This window comes from Lynx canadensis, chromosome B1, assembly GCF_007474595.2.
Source record: "Lynx canadensis isolate LIC74 chromosome B1, mLynCan4.pri.v2, whole genome shotgun sequence".
Taxonomy (NCBI): Eukaryota; Metazoa; Chordata; class Mammalia; order Carnivora; family Felidae; genus Lynx; species Lynx canadensis.
The window spans coordinates 153,721,061-153,741,037 of record NC_044306.2 but is presented as its reverse complement, the minus strand read 5'-3'; the positions used below and the strand labels follow the sequence as shown (position 1 = coordinate 153,741,037).

The following is a 19,977-nucleotide window of genomic DNA, read 5'->3' as shown; positions in this document are numbered from 1 at the left end:
TTGAATGCAAATAGCCCGGTTCAAATCTCATTCTTTACCATGGTACACCACGTAGTGGAGGCAGATAGAAGAGGTGAAGGTAGGGGCTGGAGGAAAATGTAATGAGTATTTGCCATTGTAGGTACTACTTTAAGGTCTATACACGGAGGCACCGGAACATTGTAAACAATCTTATGAAGTAATGACACTGAGAATTTTTTTTTTGTTTTGTTTTAGAGAGAGTGTGTGCACATGCATGTAACCAGGGGCAGAGAGAGAGAGAGAGAGAGAGAGAGAGAGAATCTAAAGCAGGTCCCCATCCCCCCGGGCATTCTTAGTGCAGAGCCGCCCGCATCCCAAGAATTGTGAAATCATGACCTGAGCTGAAATCAAGAGTTGGATAGTCAAACCCCTGAGCCACCCAGGTACCCTGACACAGACTTTCTAAAAAATTAGGAAACTGTGGTCATGAAATATGAACATCTTTCAAAAGCTATACAACTGATAAATTAACTAATATGGGTTAAAAAAAAACTCGACAAAATGTTCACTATCATGTTTATAATATTTATTATTTATAAACTATCAGTTTATAATATTTATTCCAAGCATTATAGCTTAGATATTTATTATTGTTAATTAAAAACAAGTCAATTATTATCCATTATACAAATACAAATCATATTTGTATTTTATTAACATGAAATACAAAATGCAATAAAGAAAGGATCCAAGCTAACAACAAATATGATATGGTAAATATGTGTGGAGTTTGCTGTTTCATTTAAAAAAATATTAATTGAGCACCAACTATGCACCAGTAACCTTTGTGTGTGTCAGAGTGAAAAAACTACCTCTCTCTCTTTCTCTTTCTCTAGTTCTGTGTTAAAATAATAGCTAGCATTTACATAGTGTCTTATATGTACTGGGTACTTTTCTAAACAGTTGCTCATTTAAATTCCTAACAACCCAGAGTAAGGTACCGTTATCCCCATTTGACAGAGAGGAGACTGATGCACTCAAATGTTAAGAGATCTGTGTTCTAGGAGCCCCTGGATGGCTCAGTTGGTTAAGCAACCTACTTCAGCTCAGGTCATGATATCATGGCTCATGAGTTCAAGCCCAGTGTTGGGCTCGGTCCTGACAGCTCAGAGCCTAGAGCCTGCTTCAAATTGTTTTTCCCTCTCTCCCTACCCCTACTCCACTGTGCTCTGTCTCTCTCTCTCTCAAAAATAAGTAAGCATTAAAAAAATTAAGAAAAAGAGATCTGTGTCCTGTCACACAGCCAATAAGAAGCAAACATTAAATGTACGCAGGGGTTAAATGTACGCAGTCTTACACCTGAATATACTTTCTAAAATACTATGGCATAATGGCACACACTGAACTAATATTGAATTGTAACCAATTTTCAAGAAATGAGACAGACAATTAAGAAATACATATGTCATACATTGAGGGTGATACATTCTAAGAAAAAAAACATAAAAGAGGTAAGAGATCAGAATGATGGAAAGAAGAAACATGATTCTGATAGGGAGGTAAAGTTATGAGCAAAAGCTTAAGCTACAAAGCAAACTATGAAGATAGATGGAAGAAGATTCTTTCAGACAGAGGTAACATCAAAGACACAGACCCTGAGGGATCACTATATCAAGATTATTTGAGAAACAGCAAGTAGGCCAATGTGTTTGGAGCAGAGTGAGTTAGGGACAGCTTGGTTAAAGGCATGACCAGAGAGAGAGATGAGAGTGGGAAGATAATGAATAACCTTTTAGAATATGGAAGAGTAGCTTGGATTTTCTTCTGAGTGATATATGTAGCTGTTGGAGGGTTTTCATCAGAGGAGTGACATGATGTAACTCTTAGAAGAATCGATCTGGTTTCTGTAAATTTAACAGACTCTAGGTGACAAAATGATAATGCAAAAATAAAATGATTTCATCTATAATAACAAATTACAAATTCAGTATCTGGTGATACCGTGGAACATGTATGGGCTATAATTACAGGTGATACAAATTATACTATATTTACTGTTTTGCTACTTATATTGTGTATCATATATTGTGTATCTGTAGATCAGTCTGTATGTTAGAAGCGATGACGATTTGAAGTAGGATGGTAAAGTTCAGAGAGGGGATATATTATGTATAGAATAAAATGATTTTACTGATTACTTGAATGTAGTACAAATAGGGAGAAATTTCAGAGAATTGAAGCAGAATGATAAACTGTGTTAAGGCAAAACTTTCACTGTCAGCTCATTAAATAATTAGCTCCACACATGAATTCTCTACTGATAGAGACACTTCGATCATCTTGCAATCACTTGCTGAGTGTGGTGTCTTCAATCTCCCAAATGAATAACCATGAGGCAACAGCAGGGGCACATCTGAAAAAATAGCACATTCCGTCACCCATGCATTATGTATGATAGGACTCCACGTGTTGGTCCTTCCTCTTAGGATGAATGTGATGGTGGATGATGTGGGTAATTAGAAGAGATGTAATCTGGCAGAAGAGGTATCATGTCATTGTGTGCAGAAGCAAAGCTAAGTGGTCAGTCCAGGTTTCTGTCTATTACAGCACAATCAAAAAGAAATAGCCTAAAAAATTAGGAATTTTAGTGAAATTGTACCTACATACTTAAATTATGACATACGTGGGCCATTAAGTCATAGGAATTCTATTACCAACAAAGGCCTACAAAGACAGTGTGTCGGGGTAATGCCAGAAATGCTGATTGAAAGTAAAAACAAATAAGTACATTTATGGATCTGTTTTTTATAGTTGTAAAAAGAAAACCCACCTGATTTGTTCTTCCCATTTTGAAATGAAGCAGATTTTATTTTTTATAGTCAAGAGCTCAATGTTTGTGGCTGTTCGTGCTGTTTGTGTTCTTCTTATAATGGCTAGTTAAAAGAATTCTGCATGAAATAGAACTTAAGGCAAAATCAGTTTCTCAGGAATTTTAGAGTGAAAGCTTTTTGGAATGTTCCTATCTGTTCCGAAGAAGTAGCATTCATCTGAGTGTCTCAGGATTCTATGTTAAAGTCCTTATGAAATTAAGTTCAGGTTATAAATGGATTTTATTAAATAAAGTTAATGAGAAGCAGATAATAAAAATATTATTCAAAGGTGCACAGACCAGTATCGACAAACTCAGTTGCATAGCCAAAAATTCATCATATGTTTTCCTAAAAGAAATGAATAATTACATTACATTTTTATTTTTAAGAAATCAAATAACCAGTAATTGCAAAGTCAGAACCACCCAAACATGAAGTAATATTAAATGTTTATTTTGGAGGCAGTGAAAATGTGTGATAAGAAAAGTTAAACTGCAGTAAGAAAAAAGACAGATGATAATTTACACCTCACACAAAATGATGTTAAAATGATGAGTTTATAAGAAGGCAGAGGTACAACATTCTTGACTTAAGAGTAAGATCAGTTCTCAAATAAAATATTCTATATGTAGATGTAGTAGGCAGTTTACAATAAATCTTTCTAAAAGGGAACTAACTTCTTATAGGAAAATAAATGAGTGTGACATTCATAGGCTTTATGTGGTGACCGGTGGGTTCAGGTTACTTAGTTGAATCCCAGTAGATCACTGGGGATTGGAAATTATTTGATGACTGTCAGTTTAAAAATCCACTAATAAAATATAACATACTAATGTTACAAAACCCGAAAAGTTTGCACATTTGAAAACTGTTAAGTGAGTAGAGAATTCATCTTTGCCTTCCTTCTTAAATTCTCTAGAGGTGTCTCTATAGCCATATGCCTTCTGTTAAAGCCTGAAAAGCTGAGGATATAAGGCATTTAGAAGAGATAATTTCTACTTTAGGAGATTGCCCTTTACTGTTAGAGATATCCTCAGGATGATCCGTCAGTGTGCCAGGTCTGTTTATAACTGGAGGAGGTTTCTAAAGCCTCTCTCAATTTCTGCAGTAAAAAAGAACATCATCCCCTTGGACTCAGTCAGCACCTTGTTCATTCCTCTGTTTTGGCTTGTATTATATTATCTTGTGTTGGACTATTTACATGTGATTATCCATCAAATTATAGCGAATGTCTGAAGAGGAAAGAACATATTTTGTTTGGTTTGATTTGTTTTTCATGCTGGTGTTCCTAGGGTTTATTACAGTGGAAGATCGATATTCTTCAACGTATATGAAAAACAACAAAAACAGGAAGGAAGGAAGGAAGGAAGGAAGGAAGGAAGGAAGGAAGGAAGGAAGGAAGGAAGGAAAGAAAGAAGGAGGGAGGGAAGAGAAAGGCAGATGATGTTCTAGGATAATGTCCTTGCAAGATATTCTTAGGGGAATGTAATGATCAATTGAACACAGTTTAAGAGTACTATCACTTTCAAACAATGGTTGCCTCTCCAAACCTTTGAGGTCTGATCATGTAGCCAAGCAAACAGCATAGTTTTCACAGCAGAAGGTAAGACACAGTATAAGCATACATAAATCTAAGATTACTGACTTTTTATAATATAATTTGGGACTGCATGGAACTTACATTCTGTCATTGCACTGATTCTAGCAAAAATATAAATTTCATCACAGCTATATTCTGTGTTGTTAAGAAGCAAAAATGTGTGCCCACAAATTTGTGTTGTGAGGATATTAAAAGGCTTTATATGATATCAGTATCAGTTTTCACTATCTGTGATATTGCACCTTCAGACTTCTTTCCCTGAAGCCTTTAGATAATTAAAAAACAAAACAAAAAGTGGAATGTTTATTTCTCAATGTTGCCTTAAATTACCGCTCATTTGTTAAATACTAATGTTATGAGTAATAGTACAAGAAAGAGGGTTGTTACTAGATAATTCTGAGCGGGAAGGCCTATAAAAGGAGCGATGAAAAATATGTTACACTTAAGTAACGTTAAGATCACAGCAACGAGATATGTGATGATTTTAATAGCTCTTTATCAGGCTACCCAAAAGTAACTATAAAATGTTAATCTGGACAAGGTACATGCCTAAAATATAATTTCTTTAAAAAAAAAATCAAAGAGAAGCATACCAAATACCAAACCAAAATTATTTCCCAGAAACACATCATTATGTAAGCATAATCTTTATTTTTTTTGTTTGTTTGAACTGTTAGATCATGAAAAGACTAAGAATTCCTTCATCATGAACTTCATAAGAACTAATACACTATGTTCATCTGCAGGTTTTATCAAGAATTTAGCTAAGCTACTTCATGATAATGCTGTTCTGCCATCTGTTTTGTTTGACCAAGCAGCCTGCAGTGACCTTAACCTGACGTTAGCCCCTCAGACAAGGACCTGCCCAGGATAGCAGCCCTCATAGTCCTAAGTAAATATGCACTCTGATATGACTTTACGGCAGCCCTTCGGACCAACGGTTTCCCCTGTTTCCCAATGGCTTCTCTTTATGTGCCCCTAAGATAAGGCTTCCTTGGGGCTTACCAAAATCCCCCTCTTTTGGTTTGAATTGGCTAATTTGGCCTTAGTCCAGGAACCCCCTAGCACTCTACTCACAGACCCTATTAAAGGCATATGCCTTAGGTCCTGTCTTTCTCTGTACCCTGTCTTCCCTCACCTCCCCATGTGGCTCCTTGAAGCCTGTAGATACTTACTCCAGAACCTGTGGGTGATAGACTTCTCTATTTTCATACCTCTTATGGTCTGTTGTTGAACCTTGGCTCTCCATCTGGCACCCATGGGTTGCCATGGGTTAATTTGACAAATTCATAGCATGTTTATATACAGAAAATTGCCTTGATTCATTACAAGTTCAAACAGCAAAATCCCTGTTAAACCAAACTTAACTGAAATAAAATAGTAATGGAGTATCATATTCCTTTTACCTTTAATACAACATTCAATTCTAATGTACCGGATATGTACATTTTTCTAACCTACATGGACTGTAACCACATTTGATAGGAGCTACAGTATATTTATTGCATAATTATTCTGCTTTGTTACAAAAAGGGTGTTGTCGAGTAAAGTTTATTTATTTTTTTTAATTTTTTTTTTTTTTTTTTTTTTTTGGGACAGAGAGAGACAGAGCATGAACGGGGGAGGGGCAGAGAGAGAGGGAGACACAGAATCGGAAACAGGCTCCAGGCTCTGAGCCATCAGCCCAGAGCCCGACGCGGGGCTCGAACTCACGGACCGTGAGATCGTGACCTGGCTGAAGTCGGACACTTAACCGACTGCGCCACCCAGGCGCCCCTGTCGAGTAAAGTTTAAATTAGAAATAAATGCGTATATATATATATATATATATATATATATACATATATATATATGTGTGTGTGTATATATATATATATATATATTTCTTAAAGTTTCCATGGTGTCCTAAAGATGTGTCCTTTGATTTATATTTTATTTGAATTATTTTACTTACTCTCCAAATATGAGTTATATACACATACCAAAAGAAAAAAAAATAACTTCAATACTTTTATTACATTTTGAAAATTTTGTTAAACCTTCCTTTATTTTGTAGTTTTTAACATACTTAAATGATGTGAAACATTTTTAGATTATTATTTTTAAAAAACTTAAGTTTATTTATTTGAGAGAGAGACAGAGAGTGAGCAGAGGAGGGGCAGAGAGAGAGGGAGAGAATCCCAGGTAGATTCTGCGCTGTTAGCTTGAAGCCCCGTGTGGGGCTCAAACTCACGAACCGTGGTCATGACCTAAGCCAAAATCAAGAGTCCAATGCTTAACCGACTGAGTCACCCAGGTTCCCCCAAATTTTATGTTATTATTACATTTGTAGATTTCAATTTGTTTAGCAATGTCCTACTTATTCAAGGCTCTGTGCCATAGATATTTCCTTACGGAAAAACCTACTAGACAATGGTATTTGTTCAGATGACCCCAGTGAGATAACTCACATAAAATTTAAGGGAAAAGAAAATAAGGACATCGCCCAAAGTCACAAGCTGGTTAAGTGTGCGGGGTGGCTGAGTACCCTCAAAACCTAAGCAGAGCCCTTGATACTACATTGCCTCCCAAATGTGGCAGTCCTGAGTAAGTTCCCCAAAAGATTTACTTCTTGGGGCACCTGGGTGGCTCAGTCAGTTAAGTGACCAACTCCTGATTTCGGCTCAGGTCATAATCTCATGGTTCCTGGGATCCAGCATACGTGTTGGGCTCTGGGCTGACAGCACAGGACCTGCTTGGGATTTTTTTTCTCTCCCTCTCTGACCTTCCCCTGCTCGCTTGTTCATACCTGCTCTCTCTTCCCCTCTAAATAAATAAACTTAAAAAGAGATTTGCTTCTCAGTTTTACGGAGCTCTCTGTCTTCAGACTCTCTACTGCCCATTCTATCTTCCATATTGTTACCAGATTTAATTTGCTGAATGGCAAATACTACCCCCTGATCTGAAAGAAAAGAAAAAGTCCAGATGCTAGGCAGTCATCTGGGACTCTACCATCAGTGCTAACCACACTATCTATTCTCAGTTTGTTCCATTCTGCAACATCACATCACGAACTTAATTACAGTAGGCCAGAAGGCTTATTGTTACTGTTCTGCTTCTTTGCCTTTAATATGCTAATTCTTCTTCCTGGGATGCTCTTTGTACACCATTCATGCTATTGTTTTGTAATGTGTATATAAATTGAAGTATAGTTGACATACAATATATATTAGTTTCTGGTGTACAACATAGTATTTGGACAATTTATATATATTATGAAATGATTACCATAATAAGCATCAATACTATCTGTCACCATACAAAGTTATTATAATGTTATCAACTATATTTCCTATGATGTACTTTTAATTCCTATGACTTATTTATTTTACAACTAGACGTTTGTACATCGTAATCTGCTTCACCTGTTTTGCCCATCCCCCTACCCTGTGACAACCACATTTGTTCTCTGAATTTATGAGTCTGTTTCTGTTTCTTTTGTTTTGTTTTTAGATTCCTCTCATAAATTAAATCACATGGCATTTATTTTTGTCTCACTTATTTCACTCAGCATAATACCCTCTAGCTTCATCCTTGTTGCAGCAAATGCCAAGATTTCATTCTTTTTCATGGCTGAGTACTATTACAGTGTGTGTGTGTGTGTGTGTGTGTGTGTGTGTGTACGTGTGTACACAACATCCTTATCCATTCATCTATTCATGGACACTTCCTGATCTTGGCTATTGTAAATAATGCTGCAATAAACATAGGACAGCATATGTTTTTGTGAATTAGTGTTTTGTTTTCTTTGGATAAATACCCCATAGCAGAATTACTGGATCGTATGGAATTTCTACTTTCTACAGTGGGTGCACCAATTTAAATTCCCACAAATAATGCATGAGGGTTTCCCGTTTTCCATATCCTCACCAACATTTCTTATTTCTTGTCCTTTTGATACTGACCATTCTGACTGGTTTGAGGTGATAACTTATTGTGATTTTGATTTTCATTTCTCTGATGATTAGTGATGTTGAACGTATTTTCATGTGTTTGTTGGCTATTTGTATGGCTCCTTTGGGAGAAAAAGATCTTCTGACCAATTTTAATCAGATTATTTGCTTTATGTTATTGAATTGTAGGAGTTCTTTATGTATTTGAATATTAACCCTTTCTTTGATATATCATTTATATATATCTTCTTTCGTTCAGTAAGTTGCCTTTTTGTTTTGTTGCCTGCTGGAAGCCGAGCTATCCCAGCCTGAGTGGCAAAGCCCAGGCTGTGGACGGATTGGTGACTGCAAGGTGGCCCACCGACACGGAAGCTTCTTACACTCCCGCTTTTAGGTAATTCGGCCTTAAAACAACCTGGGGTATTGTCTGTTGGGGAATTGCCCTCGACAGGCCCTCTGGGAAAAGAACCACTAGGGAAGAAAATAAGGTTCCGCAAGAAATTGTGCAGCCTTACGTTTAGCCCTTGCCATCCCCTATGGAGACTCCTCTACTTACAGGAAGGATAGCCTCATGCATTTGCCAGCAAAGAGGGCCTGTAAAGGAGAGACATAAGGATTTGAAAGCCTCACTCCAGCAACTAAGGAGTGTATCTCTGGGCACAGGTGACTTCAACCCATAGCCCCACCTGGCCCCCCGGAGGCATTTCAGATGATGACTGAACCTAGTCGGTTAAGGTACAGAATGGTTCATTGGTTCCTAGGTGCATTGTGTCTCTGAGAATGTATGAGGCATGGGTTTCTAAGGCCTTTTCAGCCCCTTCCTGGCACCTCGGACCGAGGCAAACACATTGTTCTTCTGGCCCCGTGTGGTTGGGAGGTCATGTCCCTGTAACTGTTCCACTTGAGGTGTTGAGAAATGGAGGTCCTTTCACAAGAACAGCAAAGCAAATGCTTTGTAGATTATAGATAAACACAGATGCATAATCGAATAATGCAAGAAATGAATCTATAATCAAAGGGTATGCGGGAAAGTTAGGGGAAAATCGCCATGTTATTTCTTAAAGGTTGTTTACACACAGGAACATTTTCAAAATTAGGTAATGCTAGAAAAACATAGATGACATATGTTACAAGGAAATCACTAGCATATATAATGTCACGTTTACTACAATAAGTCGGCCAGTTCAACACACTGCTGTTGTCTGTGTCCATTTTTATTCTAGTTTTAGTTTTTTATTTTAGTTTTTTATTTTCTAGTTTTTTATTTTAGTTTTGTTTTATTTTCACCGACGTCGTTCTTCCTTCAGGAACCCCTGGACCTGCTGGAGCTGGACTCTGGCAGTTGCCAAAGCTTTTTAGTTTGGTATAGTCCTAATTGTTTCCCTTGCCTGAGCAGACAGATCCAAAAAAAAAAAAAAATATTGGTAAGGCCAATGTCCAAGAGTTTACTGTTTATGTTTTCTTCTAAGAGTTTTATGTTTTCAGGTCTTACATTTAGGTCTTCAATCCATTTTGAGTTTGTTCCTGTGTATGGTGTGAGAAAGTGGTCCAGTTTCATTAATCTGCATGCAGCTGTTCAGTTTTCCAAAACCATTTATTGAAGAGACTGTCCTTTCCTCATTGTACATTCTTGCCTCCTTTGTCATAGGCTTATTTCTGGGATCTCTGTTCTGTTCCATTGATTTGTGTTTATGTTTGTGCCATTGCCTTACTGTTTTGACTGCTGCAGCTATGTAGTATATCTTGAAATCTGAGATTGTAATACTTTTAGTATGTTAATTCTTCCTGGGATGTTCTTTCTAGCCCACCTTTGCTAATTGATTGTTATATATATATATATATATATATATATATATATATATATAAACAATTGTTATATAAATATATAAAATCCTTTTGGGTGCCTCCTTCCAGTCACTTTAGCTTTATTTCTCATCCTCATGCTTAAACCTCTATCAGATGGTAAAGTATCGTTTCCCTAGCCACCTTAGTGTATAATTTGTGTTAAACTCCCATATTATTCACTTTCACTGATCTAAAAGCATGTCATTTCAGCTATAATTTTTCTTCTATATTTACAATGCAAATATTTGAGCATTATTATTTTATCTTACCTGTAAAGAACCTACACTTTTAGAACAAAATCCAAGAGGAGCCTCGATATGACATGTACTAATTTTGCATCCAAAGCATATTTATTGTATAATAGCATTTAGGTCATTCCCATGTCCTCTAGTTCAATGCTTCCCAACTATGTAGGATAAAACATCACTTCTTAAAAAAATTCTATGATACATTTTTAAAATACAATGAAAATAAATTGCTAGAAAAATGAAATACTGATGAACTATTTACAATTTTAATTTAAAAAATTATTTGTTTGAACAAACACAAAATTACTCTCTCAAGTTGTCAAGATAGCTTACAAATGCTCATTTCCAATGACTAGACTATATAACTTCTATAGTGGAAATTTCAATCAACTGTTTCTAGGACAAATAACACATCTGCTTATAGATCATAAGTGGCACACAAAGAAGTTGTCATTTCAGTTTGATTATGAGGAATGGTTGTGAATTAGACAGAAGATTGTAACAGAACACTCTAGGCAGAGGGATCAAATTTTACCCAAACTCAAGGAATGGAAATTACAATATTATTTTGGGATTGGTGAGTAGTATAGATTGATGAAAAATGGAGTAATAAAGAAGGGGTAAACAGTAACCCAAAGTATGTGAATTGGACTACATAGGAGTTAATATAGAGTTGAAGAATGAAGAGTTTGAAACACTTAAGTTTTTCAAGACTTTTGCTGCCTATAAAAGAACGCTTTTCTAGGAAAGTCAAATTTCTTGTTACCCATTGACAGTCATCCCCATTCTAGACTGGGTTTCCCCCAAATCACTGTACCTAAAGCAATCTAATTAAACTAAACATGAGCATTATACCACTTAATTCAAGGGATACTTATTGTATTTCTTTGTGCTTTTTAGTCACATCTACTGATCTTTCCCTTCTCACTCAAATATTCTTTCTTAGGCTTCTGTGATGAAACAGTTACCTTTCTGCTGTCCTTCTGGAAACTTCTCTTAGTTTCCTTTTCAAACCTCCCTTTATTTAACATCTTTACATATTGGAATTCCTCAGGCCTCTATAGTTGGTTCTTTCCTTTATTCATTATATTGTTCTTTTGAAATTTTCTCTTCTATACTGTAATGGCTTCAAAGATCACTTACACATTTCTAATTCCCAAGTCAACGTATTGAATCATGACCACTCTCCTGAGTCCTACATCTTCACACCCAAATGCCTACTAGTTATTTCTTCTTGGGTATTTCATGGAGATCTCTAACTTAAAATGAGCAAAACTGAGTACTTGTTTTCTACCTGCCTCTGTACTTGTCTGCACCAAAAATAAGAAAGCAAACAATGCTAAACCTGAAACCAATATCAGACTGTATGTTAACTAACTAGAATTCAAGTAAAAACTTGAAAAAGAAAGAAAAGCAAGCAAACAAATAAACAAAAACACATAAAGGACTTCATAACTTATACTGTTCTTAGGATCCCAGTAGTTTAAACAGCAATTCAACATCATACTTGAATCCTCCCTAACCTTCATTCTTCACAACCAAACAAGTCTTGTTCTTTCTACCTCCTTTATCTGTCATATCCCCCTATTTCTCTTCCATCTTATCCACTGTCTGGGCCACATATTAACATAATTTCTCCAAGGAGATTCTGCTGTTTCACAGATTATCTCCCTTTGTTTACTATCCCAAACTACCATTTCCCCCCCTCTCACTGTGTAGGTATCTTTGCACTTAAAATTACTTGTACAGTGTTTGGCTTCCACCGGAGAGTATAGAATCTATGAGAACAGGAATTGCATCTGTTTGAGTTAATGCATTATCTCAAACATATAATAGAAAACTAGACAAATATCTTAGCAGATATCTATTGAGTTAATAAATGGTCACTATAAGATGGCAAAACATAGAGCTGGAGAAACACTGAATCTGGTAAATTTCAACTCTTTTCTTTCAAGATGCATCTTCTAAAACTTATTCATCTATGTTGACCTTCTAAAAAGAGTGTCATTGTATCTCGTATTTTACAGAAGATAAAATGACATCTTCTTTATAGCTTGCCCATAAACAAAAATGGTTTTCTTACATGGTGATATATTTAGAAAATGGAAAAATGTAGACATAATTTAAAGGAATACACATAATAGTTTATATTTGTTACTATATAATGACTAAATTGTCATAGTCCCAGCCAAAAAGTATTAATTCAATTATTTTCCTGTGCCAATGGAATAATAATATTACTTACATACTTCCATTATCTAAAATACAGCTTTAATTTACAGAAAACCAATAATGTGGTACATGGTGGTATATTTTGCACATTTCACAAATATAAAAGTCCTAGATACTCATGGAAGATAGATATTTACTGTATTTTGATTTGATATTTACCTTACATGGAAAAGCAAGAGTCAGAGTAGTTAGGTAACATGTTAAGATGATAAAATATTAATAATTTGCAAAGCTCAGCTGCAGACACAAGTATGTCTGACTTCTGAGCATAAACCTCTACACTACATTTCTTCTCATGACAGTATGCATTTGTTCAATATGGTAGGACTACTTTTTCTGAGGGAAATCTAAGGGCAGATGATTTAAAATATATTAATATCAAATACACTGATTCTATGAAATAAGACATGCATGTTGTATTATGGAATTCTGAAGTGTATGCAAAGAGAGGAGTAGGCATTGAGGCTCTTCAGGACTCACAGAAAATGACTACATTAATCCCCTCTTTGTGGAGGAATAATCCATTTTAATTTCTTAATTTTTAATGATATAAACACTTTGTGCATGTTTGTTGCTTCATTTATTATTATAGAGACTCCAAAGGTATTTTTAATTTCTAGATTTGAATGTTAATTAATGTTATTTTATGTCTGTATATAAAAAAACTGAAGAATACTTTGGAACTTTCTTTTGTATCAAATGGAAGGGAAGTAGACATCCTTCAAAAATAGCACCTCTAACAAAACAGATGAACATAGGGGAAAGAAAAAATAGAGAGAGAGAGAGAAAGGAGAGAGGGAGAGAGAGAGAAAGGAGAGAGAGAGAGAAGGAGAGAGAGAGAGAGAGAGAGAGAGAGAGAAACCATAAATGAAAAAAGAAAAGAAAATAGCATTTCTGTCTTGAAACATATTGTCTGTATGGGAAGTCAGATGTCCTGTCCCAGTCATGAAATGAAAACAGAATGTGAGAATTTGGGCTAATGAAAGTCGTTAGTATATGTCAGGTGGTAGTGTATGGCAGTTAAGAGCAAAGCCCAGAACAAATATTGGCCAGTTCAAAGCTTGATTCTAATACACACTAAGTTCTTCATTTCAAATCTCTGTACCACCGTTCTTACTTTATAAACGGATGGATAACAATATCTAAATCCTTTTACGGAAAATTGTAATAAAGGGCAGAGATATTGGATTATGTCCAAGGAAACGTAAAATCAATCAGATTCATATTAAAATTCTATTCTATGTGAATTCGAAGCTCATACCCTTTCAATTATAACATGCTCTAAGAAGAAATGGGAGGAAGGGGACTGAGGTGGAAGGAAAGAAAACGGGGACAAGGATGGAAGGAAGAGGGGAAGGATAGAGGAGGAAAGAGGATGAAAAAAGAGAAGGGAGAGGAAGAAGGAGAGGAGTGGAAGAAAAAGATCTTGTCATTTCTATACACATGAAATTGTGAAAGCTGCCATGACGATATTTTAAGACAGATGCCATTCTCCTTTTTCAAATGAATGGAGACAAATATTTGCTAAGTTGCATGCCATCCAAGGTAAAGTATTAAAAATGACAATATTAGAAATTAAGTATTTTCAAAATTTCTAACTAGAATATCAATAGTGAAGTTTTTAGTTAGTCTATCTACCCTATAATTCTCTCTACTATTTTCTGGTTAAAACTGATATTTTTATCATTAGAAGGTTTGGAGAATTACTGAGTGCTTTCTTTTATTTATACAGTCTTTTTTTTACATACATACAGTGTTCTATTAGTTTCAGGTGCACAATATAGTGATTCAACAATCCATACATCACCCAGTGCTCATCACAACAAGTGCACTCCTATAAGTAGTTTTTAAAATGCTTTTTAGAGTTTTGACATAAAGCAAATAAAATAATAGGAGAAAGAGGGTTCTTGAGGTCAAGTTCCTTGGAGAAAAGATTAAAGAGAAAAGTATGGGATGATATTGGGAACATTTATCAATCCTAGCTTTTAAAGTTCTTGCTGTGCTCTTGAACCATCAATATATCACTAGATAAGCTTTTGACATTTTACAAAATAGAAGTGAGACAGGGATAGTGAGCAACTGAAAATAACTCATTGTTAAAGTTTTAAAAATTATTTTTTATATATTTTTTATGTTCCAATAAAAACAAGAATGATATTTACATTTTAATTCAGCTACCAGCTCTCCAACTTTTCATCCTACATTAGTCATATTATTTTACTTACATATGGGATATAAATAAATTAGTTAAATAAATAGCCCCATCTGTATTGTCTGCCTTATAAAAACCTTATTAGCTTTTTATAATCAGAATATGATGGTCAGTAAATTATACACTAATACAAAGTTAAATTCTATACATCTTTCTCGGGAGAAAACCCAGAAGAATTTGGGCATTTAGTGAAATGGTTTAATCAAATGTCTTTCTCTGTGAATATATTTATATTTATTTTAATGATATTTTGATTTAGAGAACAGTAAAAAGTATTTTCAAATATCCTACTCCTTCACCCCAAAACTATCACTGCTAAATATGAGTGCATTGTGAAATCCACAAAACTTTTGAACAGGTATAATTTATTCAATACATTTTGGTTAAACACTTATCTTTGTTCTAAATGTTGCAGATACAGGAATGATAACAAAACAAAACCAGATCCCTGATTTTGCAAAGGTGGAATAACAGGGTAGGCCAAATAATAAACAAAATGAAAAAAAGGGAAAATAAACAGTATATTAAATGGTAATAACTTGTAGTAAAGAAATAGAACAGGATAGGGTAATAGAGAATGTTGGCAGATTTTACCACTTTAAATAAGTAGTCAGCAAATTCTCCCAAAGAAAAAGTGACAATTAAGTGGACCCAAATAAGACACTGACTAGTTTTATGAAGCAAATGTTATGATCTGACCTGATAGCTCTAGTTACTATGTAAGGAATATACTGAAAGTGCTAAGAACGGAAACAGAGGAAAGATTTAGGAGCGCTAGCAGTAGAGGTGGTGAAAATTTGTCAGTTTGGATATATTTGAAAGTATCACTGAGACGATGGATTATATGTGGGGTATGAGATTAAGATATGAGTTATGATGCCTCTAAGTGTTTGACTTGAGGTATTCGAAGGATGCAGTTGCCACTTATTGACTTCGGAAACTCTGTGATAAAATTTTGAGGTAAGACCAAGTGTTCAATTTTAGATATACTAAGTTTGAGATTCCTAGTAAACATCCAGATAGATGGGTGGGTAGATACATAACTAGATACATAGATAGATGCATAGGTAAATGTAGATAGATAGATAGATAGATAGATAGATAGAGATACATACAGAGATGTATGCATACATAGATAAATGGATTGACAGTTGAGGAGAAAAAGATAAGCTACAGTTACATATAATATATAAGTCATCAATAGATAATATTTGAAGCTATGGGATTCAAAAAGGTAAATGAGTAAATATTGGGAGAAGTTTCAATGACTGAGTTGGTGACAGTCCACACCTAGTAAGTCAGATGATGAAGAAGCAGCAAGAGAAAATGGAGAAGCAATGAAATAAGTTTGTTTTTTTTTTTTTTAAATATGTCTATTATCCTGAACTCATATAGCAAAAGAGGAAGAAGTGCCTATCAGTGGCAAATGTTGCTGATACACTAAGATAAAGCATTAGAATTGACCTTTGGATTTTAGCAAGGAGTTTTTGCTGTGGCAAAATCAAACTGAAAAGGTATGGAGGCAAATGCCTAAATGGAGTAGTTTTAGGATCGAATGAAAAGAGAAATGTGGATAGACAATATGAAGAGGATGAAAGTAATCACAGAAATAAAGCAGAAGCTGGAGAAGATAGTGAAGGCAAGAGGTTTTTGCTTGTTTGGGTGTGTGTGTGTGCATGCAGGCATGTGTCTATGCATGCATGTGTGTGTGTATGTGTGCATGCATGTACATGTGTATGTGATATTAAGTAAAAGAACATGACTCAGTATATTTTCTTTAATCCCAGGCATTCTTTTGATGTTTTTGTTTCATGAATATCTTTAGTAGATACATTGTCTATATTGAAGTTTAAATTATAGTATCTAGATGAAAACTAACTTTCTACTAGAGGTCAGCATATATTACTAAAATACATATATTCTGCTCAAACTATTTGAATATTTATATCTAATCTATGCATTATAAGAAATCATGTCAATGGGCAATTATCAAGGAGTCAAATTTAAACTCTGCCAGTATCACAAGGTTCATCACTTATTTTTTCTTTTACATTTATACACATTAATCTCTCCAAATGACTATTAAAACTAATATATATATATATATGTATTAGTTTATACATTGTGTTCAAGGCATCATGACAAATATGTTAACTATATTATTTTTAGTTTTCATTCCAAGCTTACATACGGATTTTATTAACCTATTTTCTAAATAAGGGTCCTGGTGATCAGCATGTCAGCGAGTTTTCTGCACCTTGATAAATAAGATTGATGCAGCAGGGATTTGGTCCAGATATATTTAATTCCAACGTCCGTGACTTTTAACTTTTACTGCTTTGTAACACAGTGCTTACTGAAAGATAGGGACTGTCATAAGCAATACTTATTTAGTATGTTGAGTAGAGCCAAGTACAATGAAAGGCACTTAACATGACCTTACTGCTAAGATAGCTGTTACTTTGTCTAGGCAAAACAGTATCCTGAACAATAAACAAAATCAATCTTTCTCATATTTACAAATTTGAACTTTTAGGAATCATGAAGCAAAAAAATGTGAATTAATCCAGATTTTTTTCTTTTAAATGTCTTGCATTGTTGGGACAATTTATCAAGCTACCAAACTAAAACAAGACAAAACAAAATCCAGTTTTACTGACAAGTCAAAGACTTGGATGTTTTAACTTCCACATCATCTGGTGTTAATTGTGCAATAAAGGCTGGTGAGGAATCCAGAAATAATCCCCTATGTGGCCTACTGAGTTTCCCTAAAGGTTTGCTACTGGTAGTGCAATTACAAGAATTACTGAAATGTAAGCAAAATTTCTATACCAAAATTCCTTTTCTTTTTAAAGGAGATAGAAGATTATTGAATAGACCACAAAGGAGGGGTAACAAGACAGCAGAGAGACTGTCTGCCTTTAAACCAAAATTCCTAAACCAAATCTTTGTCTCTAAAGAATATTGGCTTTCTGCATGCTTAATTTATTTCACAATTTAATTAATAATTGAAAATGTAAACCCCCATGTCTTACCTTCAAATACAATCTCAATATCAAAATTTAAATATATGGGAAAAAATAATTAGCAGCCCATTAGTGGTTTCTCATTACTCTGAGATGGATTTTGCATCAAGGTTTAGACACAAGTCAGAAAGGACACAAAAGCCAGTCTCATTTTAGAATCTTGATCTTTGAAAATCCTTGACCAATTCAGTATCCATTCACTACCTTCTTTCCTTTAATTTAATTGTATTTTTCTGATGAGTTTTAAATTTTTAAGAGTGAAATAATACAAACATCAGTAACCTCTGGGTGATTTTTTGTTTTGTTTTCTCTTAGTCTTGTATTAGTCTTGTATGATATAAAAAAAACCCAAAAACCTTATTGAGGTATTAAAATAGAAGTAAATTACAACATGCATGAAATTTATGTTAAAATTCTATTACCACAATATATATTCATTTATATATGACTCTAGTGGTAGTATTGAAAAATAATGTGATTTGGAATTCCATACAAATAGTTTTGAATCTCTTGCACTCCACTTATGAACTTTATGAACTTGTAAAGTTCTTTATCTTTTATTTCCATATGTAAATAAAAGTTACTGTTACTAGTTAATAGGTTGGTCATAGATTTACAATTACTAAGTGAGAAAGTACGTATGATCTTCTGCAATTAAAAGCAGGAACAGTTTTGTCTCTCCCTCTTATCCAGAAACATAGCTAGAGTATAGTTAAATGAAATCAGTGACTGAATTTTATTTTTAGAACAATAGAAAAAAGCTTATTTGACATGTCTGTATAGCAAAATAAATGAAAATATATTGTTGTAAAAAATGTCAATCTTTCTCAATAAATTAAACTGCTAGTGACCTTTCAAGCCAATGAAAAACAGACAATGGATGAAATATTGTATACACATATGTATATCCATGATGTACACGTATATTTATGTGCTAATTTTCTTATCCAAGAAGTATGTATTTTATCTTTTCTGAATGAAACATCTTTGACGTGAATATAAAAATGTTCAACATATTAAGCGAGACTTTTTTTAAGGAATTTAAACACTGTAATTTTGAAATAAGTAAACTTTCCATAAAAAGTGAGATGTTCATTTTTCAAGACAATGAATTCTAAATAATTTTTAAATGACTAGACTATCATATATGCTAAATATCATTTTTAGTAAGTTTGTCGCCTTTTGCTTGCTATTTTCTGTGAACACTAATAAACTCTATGATAATTTGAATACGTAATGAAGTATACAGAGAGAAAAACCTAGGGAAATTTTGCTGTGAAGGCTGAGAAGCTGAGCACTGGAAATTTTACCTCTCGACAATGGTCCACCTTAACAGAAAAAACAGACATAATAATTAGCTACTATTTAAACTGACTATGAATATATTCCACTGAAATAGTATATGAAGTATCTATCCTACTCATCATAAAACTAACGTTAAAAGTCAGTTTTGATACAGTCATGTTTTGATACAACTTCGTCAGCATTTAATCAAGTGGCCAATAATCTTTGGTGCAGATAAGAGAAATTTAAGTGAACAAATATAACTTACCTTATCCACAATACATATCTGCTTTCTTGTTTGAGCATCAAGTACTTCAATCTCAAAGTGCGTAGTTTTTGAATGTTTAACTACTGGAATTGATTTTAGAGGGCCCGCTGAGAGCACAAAATGCGACAAACAGTGGAAGTTTCTCAAGTCATTCTTCAGGATGGACCGTGTAGCTCCTCGGGAAAATATTTCTCTCTTGCGTTCTGAAGCAAGGGACTTGTGCCTTTTGAACATTGTGTGAACTACCAGGAGAATCTGTCATGTCAACAGAAGACACTTGCCAGTGTGTTCCCTTTGCACCAGTTTAAATACTGCGGGTGAAACCAGGAAAGGTCAAGTGCCATGCCATTCCAAGAGTTCAGTTTTATTTAGCAGGCTTGAAAACAATGACTGATCTATTTCTATATATAACACACTATTGTAAATTGCTGCAGTGTAGAGGATTACTTTACCAGCATTCCAATTATTTCTTGCTTTCTCCTTTTATCTCTGCTTCTTA

General features: G+C 34.5%; 1 protein-coding gene across 1 annotated transcript in view; it reads right to left on the bottom strand.

Moving 5' to 3' along the window:
- Window positions 1–19,776, bottom strand: part of TECRL (trans-2,3-enoyl-CoA reductase like) — a 97,745-nt gene extending 77,969 nt beyond the window's left edge. Inside the window, exon 1 of the mRNA XM_030313783.1 lies at window positions 19,479–19,776. Within this exon, the coding sequence (XP_030169643.1) occupies window positions 19,479–19,712 (234 nt within the window). The 5' untranslated portion in view covers window positions 19,713–19,776. The remainder of the gene's footprint in view (window positions 1–19,478) is intronic.
- Window positions 19,777–19,977: the final 201 nt, after the last annotated feature.